This window comes from Eumetopias jubatus, unplaced genomic scaffold (assembly GCF_037043125.1).
Source record: "Eumetopias jubatus isolate StellerSeaLion01/CBP00866 unplaced genomic scaffold, mEumJub1_p1.0 scaffold_15, whole genome shotgun sequence".
Lineage (NCBI taxonomy): Eukaryota > Metazoa > Chordata > Mammalia > Carnivora > Otariidae > Eumetopias > Eumetopias jubatus.
This window is the reverse complement of record NW_028274821.1, coordinates 90,270,812-90,292,699: the sequence shown is the minus strand read 5'-3', so window position 1 is coordinate 90,292,699 and position 21,888 is coordinate 90,270,812. Positions and strand designations below refer to the sequence as shown.

General features: G+C 53.0%; 1 protein-coding gene across 3 annotated transcripts in view; it reads left to right on the top strand.

Annotated features, from left to right (window-relative positions):
• The window catches only part of RAPGEF1 (Rap guanine nucleotide exchange factor 1), a 136,772-nt gene that overhangs the window by 87,532 nt on the left and 27,352 nt on the right, over positions 1 to 21,888 (top strand). For 2 of the 3 annotated variants that reach the window (XM_088018863.1, XM_088018862.1), the window contains 6 exons: positions 3,452 to 3,540; positions 4,230 to 4,382; positions 4,854 to 4,977; positions 5,416 to 5,599; positions 6,681 to 7,187; positions 12,253 to 12,452. In XM_088018863.1, coding sequence (XP_087874989.1) covers positions 3,452 to 3,540; positions 4,230 to 4,382; positions 4,854 to 4,977; positions 5,416 to 5,599; positions 6,681 to 7,187; positions 12,253 to 12,452 — 1,257 coding nt within the window. Of the gene's footprint in view, positions 1 to 3,451; positions 3,541 to 4,229; positions 4,383 to 4,853; positions 4,978 to 5,415; positions 5,600 to 6,680; positions 7,188 to 12,252; positions 12,453 to 14,613; positions 14,773 to 21,888 lie in introns of all 3 variants that reach the window. The other variant, XM_088018861.1, reaches the window with a different exon arrangement.

Sequence of the window (21,888 nt, the reverse complement as noted above, 5' to 3'; positions counted from 1 at the left end):
TTCTTAGGGTTCTCTTCCATCTCACTGTTTGGCCTGGAAGGCTGGTGGGGGTAGGAAGCTGCCTGCCCCTTTTACACTGTCTGCAGGCCAAGGCCAGCATGCCAGTGCGAGGGGGTTACTGTGATCGTGTCGTCGTCGGAATTCGGGCGCACGCCTGCACATATGTGCCCGTCATTCCGTGACTCTTGGGCCATCGCTCACTAGTTGAGTTCACACAGCTGCCTCTCCAGAAAGATGACATTCTAATTATAATTGCTCGTGAATCAGTGAAGAATTAGTGGAATTTTTTTCGTACGTCAGCAGATGCAAGTATGCAGACTTCTCTCTGTTCTTTGGCCCTGCCTGTAGAGAAGAGGGAGCATGGATGCGCGCCTTCCAGGACACTCTGGTCTGGCCCTCTGACCCCTCTGCTTCTGTAATGCTCTTCCGTGCAGCCTGCTGACAAGCTGCCTCTCCCACCCTCCCACTGCCTGCTGTCTCTGCTCAGCACTTTGTCTCCCGTCTTTCTGTCTTAGCGTATCCGTAATCACCAGCTAGGTAGCTAGTCTTTAACTTTCCATGAGATCCCATTTAACTTCTAAATTGTGGTAACAGGAACATATGAACATTCTCCTTTCTTCTTCTAGTACTTGACCCTTAGAGATCTTACTTCTCTCTGTTTCTCCAAGAAAGGCATCAGCTGTCACAGGGTGGGGAGGGTGGCGCTGATTCCGGCTTACTGTGTATGCCTTTGGTTGTATTTTCTTTTTTAATTAGCATTTCAGAAGTAATACGTGTTCACTGTAGAACATTCACAAGAGGGGCGCCTGGGTGGCTCAGTCGTTAAGCGTCTGCCTTCGGCTCAGGTCATGATCCCAGGGTCCTGGGATCGAGCCCCGCGTCGGGCTCCCTGCTCCACGGGAAGCCGCCTTCTCCCTCTCCCACTCCCTCTGCTTGTGTTTCCTCTCTCGCTGTGTCTCTGTCAAATAAAAATCTTTAAAAAAAAAAAAAAACACGCACAAGAAAATAAGGGGTGTTTTATAGCCATACTTTTTTTCTAGGCATGTATTCTTGGTTCCATTTTATTTCCAGAACATACTACACACACACACACACACACACACACACACACACACACACACACACACACGCCGTGTACCACCTGGGGCTATTTTTCTGACTCACATTGTATATACTTTTTTTCTAGGCATGTATTCTTGGTTCCATTTTATTTCCAGAACATACTACACACACACACACACACACACACACACACACACACACACACACACACGCCGTGTACCACCATTTTATTTCCAGAACATACTACACACACACACACACACACACACACACACACACACACACACACACACGCCGTGTACCACCTGGGGCTATTTTTCTGACTCACATTGTATTATGTTGTCTTTCCATGCTATCATATATTCTCATTAGTTTGTTTTTTATTGGCAATATAATGGTCTGTTGTTTGGTTCTGTCATAATTTGCATAATCAGTTCATGGTATTAACTGTTCAATTATGGAGTATTGAGTAGTCTAATTTTATCTATTACATATAATGCCGTGATGACCATCCTTTGTAGCTTATTTTTCGCATACCTCTATGACCTTTTCCCTGGACTAAATTATTATAAAAAGACAGATATTTAACTTGGACACATACTGACAGATCATCCAAAAAGGCTGTTCAAAGCATTACTCCCACCCACCGTGTCTGGAAGGTTCTGTCTTATCACCATCGAAGCTGGAGAGTCTCTGATTACTGAACACTGGTGTGTACATTTGTGAGTTTCCTCTTTGGTATTAGTTTTGGTGTGTTCATCCTTTTTCTAGTTTTCGTGTTTCTGAAAGAATCCTTGCTCTAGGGATAACTCCGTTGATACTCTCTACGTTGTGATTCCGGTGTGTGGCATTTTGACTTTGGAGAGGCTTTGCATTCTGATTTAGGGACATGTTGCTGTTGCTCATTTATGCCCATTGCTGCCTCCTCTGTAACTTTAGAAATAGTCTTGCTGGCAGCTGAAACCACCCTCCTCCCCTACACAAGTAGGTCCTCTCCAGATGCCCATCAACGGATAAGAGAAGGGATAAAGAAATGGAGGTTTGTCCATGTGTTGGAATACAGCTCAGCAATGAAAAGGAGCAAACTACTGGTGCACACAAAAACATGGATTGTCATACTGAGCAAAAGAAGATGAACAGAATGGTGACAGAGAGTAGGGCTGTGGAGGCTGGGGGAAGTGAGAGGGACTGGTAACGGGGCTGGTTCCGTTTGTAGGAGATGCAAAGTTGTAAAAGCAGCTGTGCTGGTGTGGCTCAACTCTTGAGCAGACAAAAGCCGTGGGGCTGGGCTCCTGGGTGGCTCAGTCGTTAAGCGTCTGCCTTTGGCTCAGGTCATGATCCCAGGGTCCTGGGATCGAGTCCCACATCGGGCTCCCTGCTCGGCGGGAAGCCTGCTTCTCCCTCTCCCACGCTCCCTGCTTGTGTTCCCTCTCTCGCTGTCTCTCTCTCTGTTAAAAAATAAATTAAAAATCTTTAAAAAAAAAAAAAAAAGCCGTGGGGCTGTCCACAGTCAGTGGTTGGATTTTGTGGCATGGGAAGTAGATGTCCATAACGCTATTCAGAGAACGATGGGTGCAGAAGAGTGCATACTGTAGTGGTCCCATTTATATCGAGTTCTAGGCAAAAGTCATCTAAGAAATAAAAGTGAAACAATACTGGGGTGGGCAGATGGACCAGAGAGCGACGGAAATGTTCAGTATTTTTTGAGTGGTGCGTACACAGGGATTTGTGATCATCAGAACCCATCAAACTGGGGGGAAATACATTCTAATTGGGGGGGGAAGAGTAGGTCCTAATCTTTTTTCTTTTTTGCTATATAAAAAAAATATTTTCATAAGTCACGTCTCTGCTGAGTGATATGCCGTTAACTTTCTGTCTGTTGACAAAGATGCCAGCCAGTCATATACCAGCTGCCACCACGCCCAGCGCCCGCTCACTGGGAAACCACCTTCCCCACGCCAGAGGTTTGCTCGTTAGCATAGGCAGCGTCCTGCACATTATAGAACGCAGTGGTTTTTAGGAACTAAAGAGGAGTTCTCCCCCCCTGCCCCCAAACTGGGAATCGGTTCCACGGGAATTTAATTTGTATATTGAACTTAGTCATTTTGAGACTGTGGGGTTCGTCATTTCCCCTTCTAAGAGGAAGTGCCATTATGCATTTGAAACTTCTCAACATGCTATGAAGGTATCTTTGGAGGGTAGGGGACATTTTGAGAAGTCGTGCAGCTCATCTAAGTCAAATAATACTTGCATTTCTCGTGTGCGGAAAATGTGTAGGCACAAAAAGAGATGAGGTGGTGGGGAGAAACAAGTGACCTACCTTGTGGTGAAAACCAAGCAGCGAGGAGCTTTCTTAGCACCTCTGACTTCTCTCTTGTGTGGGGTCTAGGAGCTGGTCAGACTAACCATCGAGAAGCAGGGGCATCCGTCTCCAACCAGCCCAGTGAAACCCAGTTCCCCAGCCTGCAAACCCGATGGGTGAGTTCTGACTAAACCCTCCAGTCATTGGAGAGAGAATGGAAGCCAAGCAGGGAGGCTGTTTAAGGCCTGCATTCCTTTCTCAGTGACCTCTGGGCGAGTACCTGTATTACTTTAAAGTGTGTATAGCTCACCCACGTTTTGAAGTGTTGCCTGATCTCAAGGTTAACAGTCAGTGTGACTCTCAGGATACCATGTGAGCGTTCACGTGACCCACACCTGTGCTTCTCCAGAGCAACTTCCTTTCATCATTAGAAAGAACTTTGAAGGGTTGGGTTTGGGGGATTTGGCTTGAGAACTTTGAGCTTTATCAAGAAAGTAAAGTGAGGGCAATGTGGACAGTTCTAAGGCCTTGCAACAAGTTCTACTGCAAGTCCTTAGACAAAATATAAAACATAAATTTGGAGCATTTAGAGAGCCTTTAGATCATGTAGTCTGAAGTTTCCTCTTATAGACAAGGAAACTGAGATGCAGTCAGGGGGACTTGGCCAGGCTCCTGCTGTGTGTTGGTGATCAATCCAGACTCGAAACCCCATCCCTGCCGTGGAGCTCTAGGCATAGTGTCCAGGGCTCCTGCTTCTCAGCCTGGTGCCCCCCATCATTCCCATGCCCTGGTGCCCTTCTGCCCCTCCCAGGACCTATGTGTGCTCTGTAACCTTCTGTAATCCCAAGTTCTTCTCATTCTCCAGCCAGTCTGAGCTCCCCCTGACAGATCGAGAGATGGAGATTCTAAACAAGACAACTGGCCTGTCCCAGTCAGCCGAGCTTCTCCCAGACTCTACAGATGAGGAGGTCGCACCCCCCAAGCCCCCCTTACCTGGCATTCGGGTGGTTGATAACAGGTAATTTTTATTTTTCTAGCACCCTCTTCTACTTAAGATATAATCTGATGAAAGGATGGTAGATGAACGAAAGTGAAGATGGTGCCATTAGGGTAAGAACTTCGAACCCAGCCCCTCGCTCTTTGGAAGGCTTTGCAATCTTGATCTTCCTTGGGAAGGGCATCTGTGGAGGACGTGAGCCCGGCCCCAGTAACTTCCCTTGCCACACGCTCCAAGAACTCCCAGTGGAGAGCCTTTTAGGCTCAGTACAATTTATGATGGAAGGAAAAGAAAGGATTTTTCTGATTTTTGGTTTTTTGGCATTGGTAGGTTTTATTTTGGCAGCGGTGGAGTGGGACAGGAGTTGAAAGTGTGAAAAGTAGGTGTAAAGTGTCTGATAATGAAAGAATCCCACATTCTATACCCTAATACCTTTTTAAAAAGCTTTTGTTTGGGTCATTCGGTTTGATAGGATTTCTTGATCTGTTTCAGCCCTCCACCAGCATTGCCACCGAAGAAAAGACAGTCAGCTCCATCCCCGACCCGAGTGGCTGTCGTTGCCCCCATGAGTCGAGCCACCAGTGGCTCCAGTTTGCCCGTTGGAATTAATAGGCAGGTAATGTAGCCCCATCTGGCAAGGCAGAGGAAGGCTTTGGGTTTGGGAACTTTAATCGTGAAGCTAAAAGAAACCCAGTGGTCTTCAGCCCCTGGCAATGAGAGGATCCTTCCTTCTCTGGACAGGACTACAGGACCTGGTGGAAGTTCCCACATGGGGGAGGGGGCAGGGGTGGAGAGGCTGGAGCTGAGGAGTGTCTCCCGAGGACATCTGAGCCTGGCCCCAGGGCCCTCGCTTTTCACAGTCCCAGCACTCGGAAAGGCTTCTTTCTCGGAAGTCACAGACTTGGCTTTTTATTGCTTACATCAAAGATGGGCCTTTCCAACCAGTTTCTGAGCTTGGCAGTCTCCTCTAAGTCAATGCACTGATCCCTCTCCCCTGGGCTCTGCCACCGTTTCTCAGAAGTGACTTGGGCTTGTTTTTATTTTTCCACCCGAGGATTTTGACGTGGACTGTTACACACAAAGGCGACTCTCAGGAGGCAGCCACTCGTACGGCGGAGAGTCGCCCCGCCTCTCCCCCTGCAGCAGCATAGGCAAGCTCAGCAAGTCAGACGAGCAGCTGTCCTCTCTGGACAGGGACAGCGGCCAGTGCTCCCGGAACACAAGCTGTGAAACACTAGGTGAGCACCAGGCATCTTGGTCACACCTCCTGTCTCATCATTTCTTGGTGGCTGCTTTGGGGTCACACGGAGGCCAGTCACTGGTCATACGGCCCTGGCCAAGTCATTCAGAGTCTGTTTTGTCATCTGTAGAGTGAGGGGACTAATATCCACCTCTCTCAAGGAGGTCGGAAGTTTGAATGAAATAACCATGTGCATCCACATAGGAGATGCTCAGATGGTAGCCATTGTTATGGTTAATCTGTCAGTTTGCAGTTTGACTCCCTTTGCCAACATGAAGAGCCATCTGTGCTCGGAGCTGTAGATGAAGGAGAGAGCCCCTGACAGAGGGTGAAGGCAAGCGAGCAGCGTGTGCTGACCTCCTGGTTGGCGCGGGATGCGTGCCATGGGGGCCGGAGGGAAGTCTGAAAGGCAGCTTGGCAGGAAGTCTCAAGAGCATTAAGCTGTTCCTGTCCCGTGAGCTAGACATTCCACTTCGAGACTTTATCTTAATCAGAGATTTATAGCAGGATTTCTGTACAAGGACGTTAATCTCAGCATCACTGGGAGTCGTGGTAAAACTGGAGACTCAGTGGTAGGAAATCTGAGGAGCTGTACATCCGCTTGGTGGAATAACATCAGTCACGATACATTGATCAATGGACAAAATCCAAGACCACTGACACAGTATTTTTCTCAGTTGGGTTTTTAAAAAAAAAAAGAATCCTAAGGGAAAAAAAGACTTTTATGGAAATACATTAAAATGTAAACAGATTATAGTTAAATTATGGGATTGTGGATGATTTTTATTTTCTTGATTTTTTTTTTGGCCACATTTTCTACAGTGGTCACGGATTTTTCTTTTTTTAAAAATAAATTCAAAAAATACAGGAAGATACAAAGAACAGGGTAGCAAACAGCCCTTTTCCCACTTACGTTTGCGTTTTCCAGCAGGGAGAAGAATGAGGAATATAAAATACAGCATAGAGATGAGACAGGAATCACGTTTGTGTCACACACGAATGAATGGGATTAGGTAGGATCGCTGCTTTCTGCGGGGCCTTGTGGCTAACGGGTCATGTTTTTCCTGTCGTGAATGCAGATCACTATGATCCTGACTACGAATTCCTTCAGCAAGACCTCTCTAACACAGACCAGATACCTCAGCCAGTGGCCTGTCACCTCAGCCCGTTGCCGGAGTCCTTGGGAGAGTCTGGGTCCCCGTTTCTCGGCTGCCCTTTCCAGTTGCCTCCAGCACCCAGCAGCTGTCCCCAGCCAGATGGGCCGTCGGCCCCAGGACAGCAGGTGGACATGCCCCCTGCTCTCCCCGAGAAGAAGCGCAGGAGTGCAGCCTCCCAGACCACGGACAGCTCGGGCTGCAGGGTGTCCTACGGGCGGCACCCCTCCCAGTACGACAACATCTCCGAGGATGACCCGCAGAACCCGGCCTCGGGCCCGTCCGTCCCCTTCACGCCCTTTGCTGCTATTCTCCCCTTTCAGCAAGGAGGGTCCTCAGCCTCTGTCGAATTTGTGGGTGATTTCGCTGTTTCTGAATCAACGGGTGACCCGGAAAAACCACCTCCTCTACCAGAGAAGAAAAACAAACACAGTAAGCTTTTGTCGAGCTGTTGTCAGGAAGCACGTTCTGTAATCTAACATGGGGGTGCGTTTTATCTGAGCATCTAAGCATTGGGCCGGAGTGGCACCAGTGGCCTCGTAATTTCATAAAAGGCGGGGCCCGCGGTACGTGGACACTTCGGGGAGCCTTGTTTTGTCGGTACTGGTGAGGGTTTGTAGAGCTTGATAAGCCGACCTGTCCTTGCGGCCTCTCTCAGCTCTCAGGCCAGGCCCCTGCAGAGCCCGAGTGTTTGGCCCGAACACCCAGCAACAAAGAGAAGTGAGTGTCACAGCTTCAGGACAGCATTACAGAGCGACGTCCGGGTAAAGTGGGATGGACGTTTGAATTCAGTTAGAACTCACTGCATCCACAGAGGGGTTTTCTGAGGATCCCTGAGAGCGTGCAGGGTTGCCGTTTAGAGAGGTCCCTGGTACCCCTCGTCTTCTGTTTGCAGACATGAACTGTCACGGAATGACTTAGAACCTGAGCTTGCCTGGTTGGAGCTGCCGAGGATATTTCTTAGACCACATATTTTTAATACAGGATGTTATTAGGGTCCAGGGGTGGTGCTGAAATTTTAGATATTTGTAGTTGGAGTATTTCCGGACTGTCACTTTGCCATCAGATTCCTAGGTAGAGAGTCCTGCTAGAGATGGTTTTTCTGCTGGCTCCCCTCACGGCTCCCCATCTCAGGCTTTCTCTGCCGCGCCCCCTCCCCCAGTCCACTAGCGCACTTCTGCTCCATCTGTCTTTGGTGGACTGGCCATCACTATTTGGGTATGTGTGTGGTCACCTGGGCCACACAGCCCCAGGGCTCCCTGGCCTCGGTTGCAGCATCCAGCAGAGAACTTCCACCAACTAGGAATTGACTCTCCATTCCAATTTCCCAAATGAGAGCATCTGATTGGCCCCAGCTAGCATGGGGCCCACCCTCAAAGAAGGGGAGAGTGGTTAAATGCAGCAAGGGTGGCCCCAAGGGCAACTGGGTGGGCCTTGTCCCCCAGCTTCTTGCTGGGTGTCGCCCAGGCTGCATCCTAGCCTAGGGTGGTCTCGTCCCCCAGCTGGAGGGAGAGCTGGTTCTGGAGGGCTGATGAGGTCATCCCCATCTGTCGTTCACTCGTGAGAAGCAGGGCGCTACTAGAGGGGATTGCCAACAGCCGCGCCGGGGACATTTCCCTTTGTGCCTCTCCCTCTGCACCAGCAAGTGTCTAGGGAGCTGTTGGCCTTCCCTCTCCACCCACCTTACCTTGACTTGAGCAGTGTGCCGCTCTGGGCTCACACCCTTTCCTCTCTTTTCCTCTCCTTGGAATTCTCTGAACCCAGAACACAGGGTAGGGTTGCATCCGTGCAAACCACAACAGATGTGTGGTGTTGCCTGGCCATGGAGCGGGGGGCCTCACCTCTGCTTTTTAGAGCAGGGGCGGGCCATGGCCCTTATATGGGGCTGCAGAGAGGAGGAGGAAGGGAGGCATCCGCTGTCCCTTTCCAATAGCCTCAAGTCTCCAGTGGCTAAAAATATTTTCTATTTGCAGACATCTACTTTTAGGCTTTATCTTTTCCATCAGTGTCTGTAGCACTTGTGTCTGCAAACCTTGAAAAATGACTAAGAACTTAAGGTGTGGCATGCCCTGGGCTAAAGCTTCACACGCCATCATATTTAGTCTTTACATTCTGGCCCCAGGCAGTGATATTAGCACGGTTTATAGAAGAAGGAACCGGAGTGCGAAGGAACTGAGCCTTGCCAGGATCAGCTGGCAAGTGGGTGGCAGATCTGGGCTTTGGAGCGGGCCTGTGTTTTCCCAGCGCGCTAAGGAGGAAGGGATCTGGCCCTCTTTTGTGGACACTGTATGGGTTTCAGTAGTCCCTGCCAGGCAGCAGGGAGTCTTTTTTTTATGCCCCATGAAAGGACCCCTGAACTTGAGGCCTGGTCCTAGTCTCCAGGCCGCTCTTCACTCCCCAAGGGGATCCTTGGGGAGTTCCAGTCTTTGACCTGGTGGAACACTTGCAAAGTTGCTTTGCGAGAAAGGAGGGAGATAATCATCATCCCTTGTATTTGGATAATGCTGGACAAAGCTCAGATGTACACAGTCCTGCTATCATAGAGTGTCCTTCTCCTTTGGGTTGCGCTGATGTCTTGAGTCTTGAGGGTCGGCCCGCCTTGCTGAGGGCAGCCCTCCAAGCCCCTTGTGCCCAACAAGCTTCCTAATCACTGCCCGCGGTCCTGGGTGCCTGCTGGAGCGCCGCCTGCCGAGATTCCCGGTGATGCTGGCCGCTCCCTTCTCTGAGCTCCTGTGCTGGGCTGCCTTTGAAACGGACCCGGTCTTCCTTATTTCTTGAAGGTCCTGAACCTCACTACTGTCTCTGTGCTTGGTGAGCAGGTCTCTGCAAGGACTTCAACAGCTGGAAGGTCAGTTCTTACTGAAGCTTCCTGTTTTAGGCAAGCTAAAAGTGTGCTCAGTCCTTTTAGGGAGCACTTGGTAGGCATTTGGGATCCCCTTCAAAGGCTTGCCCCTTCCTCTATAACCTCGTGGTGGTGGTGGTGCAGCGTGGAAGAACAGCGTCGTGGGGCTCGAGGGGGTTGGTGGGCTGCACTTGCCTTCTGGCAGCAGAGCCCTCGTGGGCAAGACTGCCTTTACCTACCCGCCTTTTATGGCCAAGCCCTGCTCAGTGCTTGCTGGGGTGAAGACATTCTTATTGATTCTTTTAAATAAAGGAGATGACTTTGAACCCCCTCCTTCGGTGGAGGGCACCAGAAAGACAGCCCTAGAGAAAGGCATTGTTTATCTACCTTGACCCCAGTTGAGGGTCTCCAGTTAAGCCCCCAACTTTGAGGCTATGTGAAAATACAGAATGAAGCCCTGCAAAATTGTCCTGGCCACTTTTGCTTGGTATCTAGCAGGTGCTCCAGGAGGACAGCACCCAACTCTGGATGGTACCTCTGTACGGACCTCTGCTGTACACGTACCTAAGTTGCTTTGCTCCCACACCTGGGAGGGAGCTAGCTAGTAAGAAAAAGCGGCCCAGGTTTGGACTGCATTTCAGGCCAGCCTTGACCTAGACTTTGCTGTGGGGAGTGTCCAGTGTGGGTTCCAGTCCCGCAGAGAGACGGGGGTTGGAGAAGGGCCTACTCCCACCAGCCTTCCAGCTTCCTAAAGGTGCCAGAGGGCCGGACAGTTGGCCCAAGCTGTCACTTGCCCCGAACCTGTGGAGCCGTCAGAAGGGCCTGGCTCTGGAGTCAGGGCTCCAATTGCTAACCCAGTTGGGAGTAAGGTGCAGGGGCTGAGGGCTCCACGCCTGCTTCAGGAAAGGGTGCCTGTGAGGATGGATGCCTGAGGTGTTGCGCCTCCCCAGGTGGGCGAGGCCCCTGTTGGCTGCGAGGGCTCACGGCTCAGGCAGGGAGCCTGCCACTGGGCGGCCTCGAAGCTACAGGTAGTGCCACCCAGAGGAAGCAGCGTGGCGTCAGGTGGCGGGGTGGCAAGGGCCAGGCTTTCTGAAAGAGATGGAGGAGAGGGCGCACGTGTTTGAATTCAAGCATGTCTTTCCTCGCCGTCTGTCCCTCCCCCGAGGTTGTAGCCTCTCAGCTGGAAGGGGAGAATGGAGCTTAGTGGCTGTTATTTCTTGTTTACCCGGTGGGTGCTTTACAAGACCCACCCAGGGCCATCGCCTGGTTTAGCAAGTCACTTGGTCGGGATAGATGATGTGTGTTTCATTCACTCATTCGTTCTGCAAATATCGGTGGACACCTGCTGTGTGTCAGGCACTGATGGTGCAGCAGCAGACATGGTCCCTGTCCCCTGGGAGCTTCAACTCTCCAGCGACAAGCAGTAAATCCTGTTGCATCAGCTTTGAAAATATATCCTGAATCAAATCAACCTCACCACCTCCACCCACACCACAATCTGTCACCTAAACAACCGCGGCGGCCCCACAGTTGTTTTCTCGAGACAAACAGCTCCAGGCAGGCCCAGAGGGGAGCCCTCCGTGGGGTCCCCCCGGCATGGCAGCGGGCCGGCCTCCTTGCCCCGTTCCCACAGCCTCTCATGACCTCCCAGATGATTGCCTCGCTCCTTCCAGCCTCCCCTTGCTGGCTGTGCTCTGCTCACCAGACCCCTGGCCCGGCCTTAGCCTTTGCCCAGCCCGTAGCCTCGGCGTGGAAGGCGTCATGTAGCTTATCCATATTCTGGAGAAGCCCCCACCACCAGCCCGCTTCACTCTCTGTCCCCAGCATTCACACCTGGTCTGTTTTCTGTCTCCTGGGAGGGCGTGAGCCTCACGTGGCCAGAAGACTTGCTTGCTGGCCCCTGAGCTGGTGCCCAACACATAGGTGCTCAGTAGAATCACATACGTGGGACAGTGCCACAGGTGGCTCCTGCTGTGGGAAGAGCTAAGAGCACGCCGTGGAGGGACAAGGAGGGGCTGCTGGGCGGACGGCTCCTGCCGAGCCACAGGCAGGGGAGAGCCTGCTCAGCAGGCCTCGGGGGAACAGCGGGTGCGCACTTCCCTGAGTGCTCCAGAGAAGGGAGCCTGGGGTCAGAGGCGTGGGAAGTGGTGCCTAGTGTCCGCCGCGGCCACGGGGTGCCAGGAAACCCCCAGGGCTTTTCAGCAGAGGGGGGGTGGGCGCCCCCCATATGCTTTTTCTAAAAAGAGACTATTTTTTAGAGTGGTTAAAGACTGTTTTTTTAGAGTGGTTTTAGGTTTATGGCAACACTGAGCGGAAAGTACAGGGAGTTCCCGCAGGTCCCGGCCTCCCCCACTGTCACCTCTCCGCCAGAGTGCTATGTGTTAGTCACCCAGCCTGCACGGGCGTGTCCCTGCCGGCCAGAGCCACAGCCTTCGTAGGGCTCACCCTTGCTATGTGTCCATAGGTTTTGGCCTGTGGGCAACATGGTGGCGTCCGTGGTGTGGTGTCGGCGGGGGCCTCTGTGGGCCTGGGCCTGGCCGTGCCAGGGGAGCAGGGCGGGGCCCGCTCGGTGGCAGGGGGGGTAGCCGTGGGTCACGCAGCCCCAGCTGCCCCCCCCAGTAACGCCGGGCCCCCCCCACCCCGTCTGCCCCACAGTGCTAGCCTACATGCAGCTGCTGGAGGACTACTCAGAACCACAGCCGTCCATGTTCTACCAGACGCCGCAGAGCGAGCACATCTACCAGCAGAAGAACAAGCTGCTCATGGAGGTGTACGGCTTCAATGACTCGTTCAGCACCGAGGCCTCGCAGGACCTGGCGCCGCCCCCCGCCCTGCCCCCCAAGCAGCGGCAGCTGGTAAGCCGCACCCCTGCCCCGCCGCCGCGACCCTCTGCTGCCAGGGACCACGCGGCTTCCCACATGGGTGCTCCCACTTCCTCCCGACAGGCTCCCCCGCCTCCCCGCCCTGGGGGTGGCGGCGCCTTTCTCTTCCAGAGCAGCCCCACGCAGCTGGGCCTGGCTTGTACTCAGAATGTCTGCTCTCTCTGCTGACAGTCTCTTGTATTTTTCCTCTCTTCTTGGGCTCCAATATAGACCTCCCAGAAAGGAGGGACTCAATCAAGGCACAGGGCCTGGTCTGTGTACTGCCATCTGTGAACTTGATTTACATAATGGCCCAACTACACAGAGTGGCTGACACCCCACCCTGGCCAGCGATGGCCCCGTGGAAACAAGCTCTATTGAAGCACGATGGCCTTACACAGAGCCGTCTGTGTTCCCAGCATGGCACCCTACCTCCTCTGAAAAGCCTCCCGTGTGAGGAGTCCCTGTAGGTAATGAAGCCCAAGTCAGCACAGAAGACAGGCTGTCCTGCGTGGGACCAGGCGGGTGGGCAGGTCGGGTGTGTCTGCTGCGCACCTGAACCCTGTTCCTGCGGCTCCCAGTCTACCAACCAAGTGGACCGTGGTCGGGTGGTGGAGTCCAAGCATCTCGCCGGGAAGAGTGCACCTCGGAAAGGGATTCTTGACCTGTTCAGAGCTGCATGTGCTGTTTTGCTCATAGGCTGACCAGCCTGGTAGTGTTTTCACCGCAGAGGGGCCCAGCCATCTTCCGTCCTTCGTGAGAGGACGTGAAGGTGCTGGCCTGCCTTTTCTGGGAGGCAGCTGCCAACTGGACAGCCAAGACCCCGGGTTACTCCTCGAGTGTCCGCCCTGCCCCAGGGGCCCCTGAGCCTTCCTGCATTCGGGAAGCTCAGGGGCTGACCAGGCAGAGCCCAGGACTAGCTGTGTCTCACGACTCAGGCCCTCAGTTCTTCACCCACCCTGCCCGCCCCCAGGAACCCCTGAATATGCCCCAATATGAATCTAAATGGCTCTGAAAATGTTTCAGAAAGGGATCTTTAGCATGGAAATAGAAATGCCTGCCCCAGGGAGCCCTGACCTAAAATGCTTGGTTCAGCGGCTGAACTGGATTTCGTTGAGATCTGAAACAGTCTCAGCCCCTCCTGCCAGTGTCCACAGGTGCCCATCGGTCATCCTTGCGCACCTTCTCTGCACCATGGAGCCCACAGGCTTCACACAGGTCCCTAGGGAGCGCTCTCGGACTCGGAGCCTGTGTGAGAGAGCCCACCGAGCACTCCGCATGCCAGCCAGGCAGCGAGGGGCCCAGGAGCGATGCAGACACCCTGCTGAGCCCTGCAGCTTGGTTTGGCTTCACGTGATCCTCCCCACAGCCTCTGTCACCCCCGTGTTAAGTCAACTGAGGCTGAGGAAGCCAGAGAGACTTCATTGGAGCCCACGCAGCGCTGGAAGGAGAAGATGGGGGACCAAGCCCAACTCTGGCTGAAGCCCGGCACGGCTCGTGACATGCCCTGTGCCTGCTGCGTGGCTGCCCTCTCTCAGACGCAGCAGGAAGGCTTATACTCCATTTTACCAGCAAAAATGGTAGTCATAATTGTGTTGGCCCCTGTACAGTGTGGCAGGCACAGTTCTGAGTGTTTTATGCACAGACGGTCCTAGACAGGTGTCCCCATTTTACAGATCAAGAACCTAGGCCGCGGGGACCTTTAAATAATGCCCGAAGCCAAACAAGTCCCAGATGGTGAGGCCCAGGTTCAAACCCAGGCGGCCTGGCTCCAGGAGCACACTCTGCAGAAGCATGGATAAGTGCAGGCTCTGCTCCCCAGGGGAGGAACGTGAGGCCCTACGTCAGTGCAAGCCAGGCCCGCGGGGCTCCGAGCCCGCTTGGCCTCCTTCCACCTTGCCGCCACTTCCAGTGGACACAACTTGTGTGAAAGTTCGCTTTTTAAATCCCTCACAAGGAGGTGAAGGAGGGCACTCTCTTGTCCAGGTGGACTCTCGCAGGCGTCTGTGATTCCTCAGCTGAGCCAAGAAGCCATCCCTCTCCAGAATGTTCAAGCAGAATTAGGTAGCAGCCTATGGAGCCTTCATGTGTACCTGCCTGACTGTTCTCTGCTTTTCTCCCTCCTTCCCTGTCCTCTCTCGTCCCTTCTGTCCAGCAGGCCTCCTATGCTGCTTCTTCCTTCTCCTCTGTCTCCTACTGTGTCCAGCAAACTAAAGTGGCCTTCACCCCCGAGGACGGCAGTGCCACTCAGGGCATCAGTGTGTCCGTCTCTAACCCCTTTCTCAGCCGGCACGGCAACTTGCCAGTGCCCTCGGTGAGTCGCTGCCTGCTGCTCTTTGCTTGGAAACGTGAGTGCGAGCTTTCATTTGTCGCCTGTGCCTCCCGACCTGTGTGCTGCTGCCCAGCCCTGACTCTGTCCTCTTGTAGACCCTGCCCTAGACGGGAAGGGGCATGCATGGTTGGTTCTCCATGGCCCGAGGACTATGTGAAGGGGCGGGGTGGGTGGGGTGGCGGTGGGCACCGGGAAATGTTAGTGGCCACGCTCTCGGCATCACCACTCGGGAGTAAACTGGCAGAAGTGTTTTGACCTTTTTATTCTGGTCTCCCATTTGGCCATGGGTCAGCCCTGTAAGTGTTCTGTATTTAAAAAGAAGTCTTCCTCCCATAGGAAGCAAGGCCAGGGAGAGCAGGCTTTACCAGGACATGACAGAGTTCAAGTCTGAGGGCCTTGTCGGCTAACTTCTGCTGTGTAGCAAACCACTCCAAAACTCAGTGCCTTAAAACAACAGTAACCCTTTGTCATTGCTTCGGACATGGGTTGGCAGGGTGACGGCCCATCTGATTGTGGCTGGCCTCACCAACATCTCTGGAACCTCGGCTGGGACAGCGGGCTGCTGTGGCAGTGCTATTGCTGACCCCCCCAGCCTCCGTGAGGCCAGCCCGGGCTTGCTCCCACGGCAGCCAGCGGGGTGCCTGGGGAACTGATGGGAGCAGGCAGGGTATCTTCAGGCCTAGGCTCAGAACCAGCTCACTGTCTGTCACTTCCTGGCATTCTCTCCATCGAGCCACGAGGCCAGCCTGGGATTCCAGGAGGAGGGAGCTGGACTCCGCCTCTTGCGGGGCTGCTGCCCGATCACCTTGCCGAGGGACGTGGCCGTGGGAAGGGAATGAAGGCAGCCAATTTTGTAAATAGTTTACTTCTGAAACTTGGGGGACACTGACACTTTGGGAGGCACAGTACTGGTCTGTTATCTTTTGCTGAAATCTGCATCTGCCCGGGAACCTAGAGGGCTACCGTTCTTCCTTTAATCTGTTAAGATGAGACTGAGCAGCAGGGGAAGAGCTTGGATGGGGCCATGTTTGGGTTCTGCTTAAAATCAGTTTTGCCTTTAGGGAGTTTATTTATCCCTCCTGGTCTCCTCTTCTTTCCTTTGAGATTACGCTTGCCTCTTATTTTGTGGTTGTGAGGATTAAGTAAAATCAGGTAGGGAAGTTGATTATTGCAGCTCTTGGTCTCGGAGTCCGTGGTTCTAGGCTCGGCTCCGTCCTCATTCTGCACGTGACAGCTTGGACAAATGGCTTCACCTACCTGGACTTCCTTTTCCCTCTATGACCTCGTGACTGGTTGACCAGGTGACTCGCAGAGACCTAGCCAAGCTCAGGCTCCCTGTGTGGTCTTGTCTGGTTTCTGTCTTTGAGAATCATCCGTCCGGGGCCCAGGTTAAGACGGTCCTGCCTGCTGTGAGGAATGCACTGTTCCTGTGGGTGCTAGGGCCTAACTTTTTAGAGCCCTCAGCAACCCTATGCTTGCCGTAGAAAGGCTAAACACCCCTCCCTGCCCACTCCCGGCCCTGCCCTGGCACACAGACACCCTCTGTATCCTCAGCAGGCACTTCTGGCAAGCTCCTTTCACAAATCGTGCAAAACTTGGCCTTTACATAATCCAGCTCTTGACTGTTTTTTCTCCTCTATGAACAGAAAGTAAGTGTGAGTTATCCTAAGAAAGCATCTACAGTGTGCCTTTTGAACAGTTTGGGGTTAAAGGGCTTGTCAGTGAGCAGAACTGTTTGCTACAGAGTTGATGAAAGTTTGAGGGCATTTCAATGAAGTTTGGGCATGAGTGTATCATGGTTTTTATCCCTTGGGACACAGGGGAGTCTCAGGGCACCTTGCATTGGAAAGACCACATTCTCTGTACCAACGCCAAGGTACAGAGTCCAAGGGAGTGAGCTACTAAAGGGGCTTTATTTCTTAAAAGGAAAGTCCCCCAGCCTCCAGAGATGTTAGTAATGGCCTGAATGTTTGGAACATTTGACATCTGATGTGCTGAAACCCCAGAGAAGTGGTTTAGTGCAATGCCAACATATTCTTCCTGTGTTCTCTGCTTGCATTCTGACATGAGCCCCAGATAAAGGGCTGTGGGTTGCTCTCAGAGCGGCCCTTTATTCCTGAATCTCATCATTCTGTCGTTCCTGGGCCTGTGTCATCCTTCCAACATGGAATTCTGCAGGGGTGCCCCTTAGGAATACAGCATTGGTCAAATGTGAAGACACCTCACCCTCTCAGCGACCTGTTACTTCTGACGGGGAAGAGTCTAACCGTTAAAAACCTCTTGGGGCATCTGGTGGCTCAGTCAGTTAAGTGTCCAACTCTTGATTTCAGCTTAGGTCATGATCTCAGGGTCGTGAGCTTAAGCCTCGCATCGGGCTCTGTGCTGAGCGTGGGGCCTGCTTAAGAATCTCTCTCTCCTCTGCCCCTCCCCCCACCCATGCACGCAGTCGCACACGTTCTCTTTCTAAAAAAGAAAACCTCTTGAGTTAGAGCAGGAAAGCTGCTTTGACCAAGCTTAATTGAAGTAGGGGCTGAAAAAGCATCTTGTTCAGTCTCCTCGGTGTTCCGGGTTGAGTATAATACAGCAAGCACAGGGAGTGTGCAGGTCACGCAGCAGGAAGGGTCCTGAGGCAAGGTGTGAGTAAGGCCAGGAGAATCACAGGCCGTCAGCGGGAACCCCCTGGGCTGTGGAGCTGGGACAAGGTCAGGCAGAGCTCCATGGGGGGAGGTGGCATTTGAACTGTGGCCTGAAGAACAGTTAGGATTTCAGGGAGATCAGGAGTAAAGGTCAAGGAGAACGAGTCCAAGATGTTCCACACAAAAGGATCTACCTGGAGGATGGGGGCTAGAAAGCCTAGTGTGCATTCTGGAAGGTGGCCTCCAGTGTAAGTGCTCAGCGATCAAGGTTATGGGGGAGCCAGCTGAAGGGTGGTGCCCGTAGTCAGCCCTTCCATGTGTCCTCAGGGTCAGCACACCTTAACTGAAACCGACTGCTTCCCCAGCTGCTCCCTCCTGAGCATGGCCCTTGGGGGTCAGGCCAGGGGGTGCCCCCCCGCACCCCCCTGCCCCCTCGGCATCTTCCACCGCATCTGCTCAGCTCTCTCATCCCACAGAAGTGTTTGCTTGCAGTCCACAGACTTGCTGTCCAGCCCAGCTCGTGCTGCATCCTAGGAAACTGGAGCATCTGTGCAGACAGGCATCCAGCCCTGATGTGTGGCCTCTGGGCCGTTATGCCGGGTTCAGTAGAGGAAGGTGTTTAGGGAAACTAGGACTGAGTGAGAGGCAGGAAAGATGTAGAGAGCCTTGGGCAGCCACTGCAAGGCCCAGGGAGGCTGGGCCCCTGTTCCTGGTCTGATCCCACTGGGCCTTGGCAATGTGCCTGCCCCATGGGGGCGCTGGGAGGTGTTTCAGTGATGTGCCTTCCTACAGATGGCTCTCTGACAGAACGCTGGGGTCCTGTCCCCAGACCGTCTCTTGGTTACTGGTAACCCTGGGGCTGCCTGCCATGTTCTCACTGCAGCCCCACCACATTGGCTGCCTTCCGCCTCCACTCCAGCTCTGGTCGCTGCGGCATCAGCCCTTACCCTCCGCACTGAATTCCCATGTGCTGTCTCCTTTTCCTGGCCCTTCTCTGGTTTGCATTGGCTCTGGTTCTGAACCCTGGTCTTGTGAATCTAAAAAAGAATCTTAAAAGTTGGATGGGGTCTACGTTCACTTTACTCTTGACCAAGGTAGTGAAAACCTCTCATGGGGCGCCTGGCTGGCTCAGTCAGTGAAGCGTCTGCCTTCAGCTCAGGTCATGATCCCAGGGTCCTGGGATCGAGCCCCGCTTCGGGCTCCCTGCTCAGCAAGGAGTCTGTTTCTTCCTCTGCCGCTCTGCCCCTCCCCACCTCTCTCTCTCTCTCTCTCTCTCTCTCTCAAATAAATAAAATCTTTTTTTTTTTAATTAAAAAAATCAGTAACCATTAGGGTTGCCAGTGCTCTTCAGGAATGGAAATGTTGATGTCGGAGAAGTCACCTTCCCGCACCCCCAAACTGTCTTCTGGTACATCCTTTCTTTGCTGACTGCAAGGTGCAGGTTTTTACTGTCACCAAGAGGTCTGTTCAGGTGCTGGGAATCTGTGGAAATACTTCTTTACCATTTTGGCTTCCAGAAGATTCTGAGTAAGTAAAACTGCCAGAAGACCCAGGTTTTGTGAAGAACTTGAGGAGTATCCATAGGAACTGTCATTTGTTTAAAAAAAAAAAAAAAAAAAAAACAACTCTTCGGAGTCAGGAAGTCAAGTCTGTATCATCTTGAGGACGTCAGTTACAAAGGGCAGGGCGAGGCTCCCTAGAGCCACCAGTGTCCCATTCTGGGCAGATGGTGATTGAGTGTGGAACTCGGGTCTTTGGACATCAGCACACATGCTCTCACTGGAGGGCCTGCTCTGTCTCTCCGCCGTGCCGTCCCCCAGCGGTGCAGCAGCGAGGGCCCACTCCCTGAGACACATGGCAGCTCCTGAAGGCCCACTGCCGCATCTGTCCCTCGCCTTTTCTGCCCTGAGCAGTACCCAGCAGCTGCCACGGAGACTGTGGGCTGTCCCTCGCCTTTTCTGCCCTGAGCAGTACCCAGCAGCTGCCACGGAGACTGTGGGCTGAAAGACGGGTCTAACGGCCGCACGGGAAGGGAAAGAGTAAAGGAGAGACGGTGGAGCGGGGCGAAGAGAAGAGAATCGCCCGGAGACCAGCAGAGTCCATGGGCTCGGCTTGCTTGGCACAACACACTGTGTGTCTTCTGCTGGAAAAAAATAAGCCCCTGCCTCCCTCGCCTCTGTCCCTTGCTTCTTCCTGAGGTCACCTTATCTTTATGGCTTCCTGCCCTGCTTAGAGCTCACTCACTCTGAGAGGTGAGAGCGGGGGAGTGTCCACGGACAGCACTTGCAGCGCAGGGAGGGGGAGTATTTCTCCAAGCTCCATCTCTCCTGGGGGTGCTTTGTTCTGCTGGCCTGCCAGACATGCCAGGGGTTTCCTTCGGAGTGGCCCGGCACTGTTGGCTCAGGGAGAGTGAGGGCTGTGCTGCATGCGAGGCTCGGGAGCTGGTGGGTGTTTCAGGTCCTGCAACTTGTAGACTCTCATACTCTACCCCATTCTTGGGGGCCTTACCACAGAGTATAGTCTACAGCCACAAGTGCAGGCATCTCGCTAGACTCTGGACTTCCTGGGATAGGGAATTAGACCCCACACAACTAATGGATGACAGGAACAGCCAAACCCTTCTGCTCCCATCCTTGTTATTTCTTCTTTTTCTTTTCTTTTTTTAAGATTTTTTTTATTTTTATTTGAAAGAGAGAGAAAGAGAGAAAGAGCATGAGAGTGGGGAGGGTCAGAGGGAGAAGCAGACTCCGCGCTGAGCAGGGAGCCCGATGCGGGACTCGATCCCGGGACTCCAGGATCATGACCTGAGCCGAAGGCAGTCGCTTAACCAACTGAGCCACTCAGGCGCCCCTTCTTTTTCTTCTTTCTTCTTCCTCCTCCTTTCTTCTTCGATTTATTTATTTATATAGAGAGCACACATGCAAGCAGGGGGCAGAGGGAGAGAGAGAATCTCAAGCAGACCCCCTCCCAGTGGAGAGCCCTATGTGGGGCTTGATCCCACAACCCTGAGATCACAACCTGAGCCCGCCAGGCGCCCTGCATCCTTGTTATTTCTGTGCATGTTTCCACTATCCGCTGAGTTGCCTGGGCAAGGAAATGAGGTATTGTCTCCCCCCACCTCCGCCACACACACACACACACACACACCACGTTTACATGTGACATACACGCCCACTCACCAAGCCCTGCTGCACTCCTAGCATACGCCCTGAGCTGGTCCTCTTCTCCAACCTTGTCATCACTCCCCTGCCCCAGTGCCGCCTCTGTGGCCTCCCTGCTGGCCTTCCTGCCACCACGTCCCCTTCTCAGCACTAGTCAGATTCCCGTGTCCCCTCAGCACTACGGAGCCTTCTGTGGCCTCACCAGCTACTTCTGCTCATCTGTCTCCATGCCGGGGCCCTCCATACCCCCCACTTTCTCCTGGTAGCAACTCCTCAGCTCTCCCACACGTACTTCTTCTGTTTTCTGTTCCACCCTTCCTGATGTCTTCCATCCCCTTCCGCACCATGTTTTTTCCTTAACTTGCTTTGTGGACCTGAGCATGCTGTCCCCAAATCAGTAGACTTCCATTTCCTGTCCAGTGATGAGAGCCTGGAATTGTCCTGACATAAAGCATATAGCATAGTGTAAGGCACACAACCGGTGTTTAATAAGAAGGGAGGCATTATAATATTTATTTCCACACTGAGAAAGTGTTTCTTTCTTTTGTAATGCTCAAGTTCTTTTTTCTCAAGGTCATAAATCCTCTTAAGGGTAAGGACGAGGCTTATGATGTGCTTGCGGCCTCAGTATGTAGGTCAGGGCCGAGCCAGCAAGTGGCAGGTGCTCTGATGCCGAACTGACTGGAAGGATCTTAACTCACCCAAAAGCAGTTAGCAGGGACCAAGGAGGCATCTAGCTCTCTTCCTCTACCCGTCACCACATCCATCTTTCCCTACTTCCCCACATTTCATTACAACAACATGCTGCTGACTCATCCACTTCCTTGCATCAGACATACTGGTTCCAGACTGTGGCCGAAAACCCAATTTCTTTCTCATTTTCCTTCTCTGCTAACCCATACGGCCCTGGCTGCTGGCTGTCCCCAGAGCTTGGAGGCCCTTGGCCTTGGACACTTGCTGAAGTAGCCACTGTGACTCAGCCATTTCTGCCCCTCATTTTGAAGACTTCTTGCTGCTTTTTGCTGGTGCTCATGGCATTTTGGATGGTCATTGCTCTTGGACCAACTTCAGACCCAGGAAATAGCTGTAGCCCCTTGGCAGACATGCTTCTGACTCCATCCGTGACAGTCCGGCTGGTCTGGCACCAAAAGGACCCCCTTGGTCCCTGTGAAGGTCCTGTGGTGACATGAACCCTAAGGGTGCCATCCACACACACAGACTCACCTGTACCTTCACATTTCAGGCTGCTTGTCACTGCTCTGTGACGGAGTGTTTACTCCACTCTAGAGATGGGGAAACCG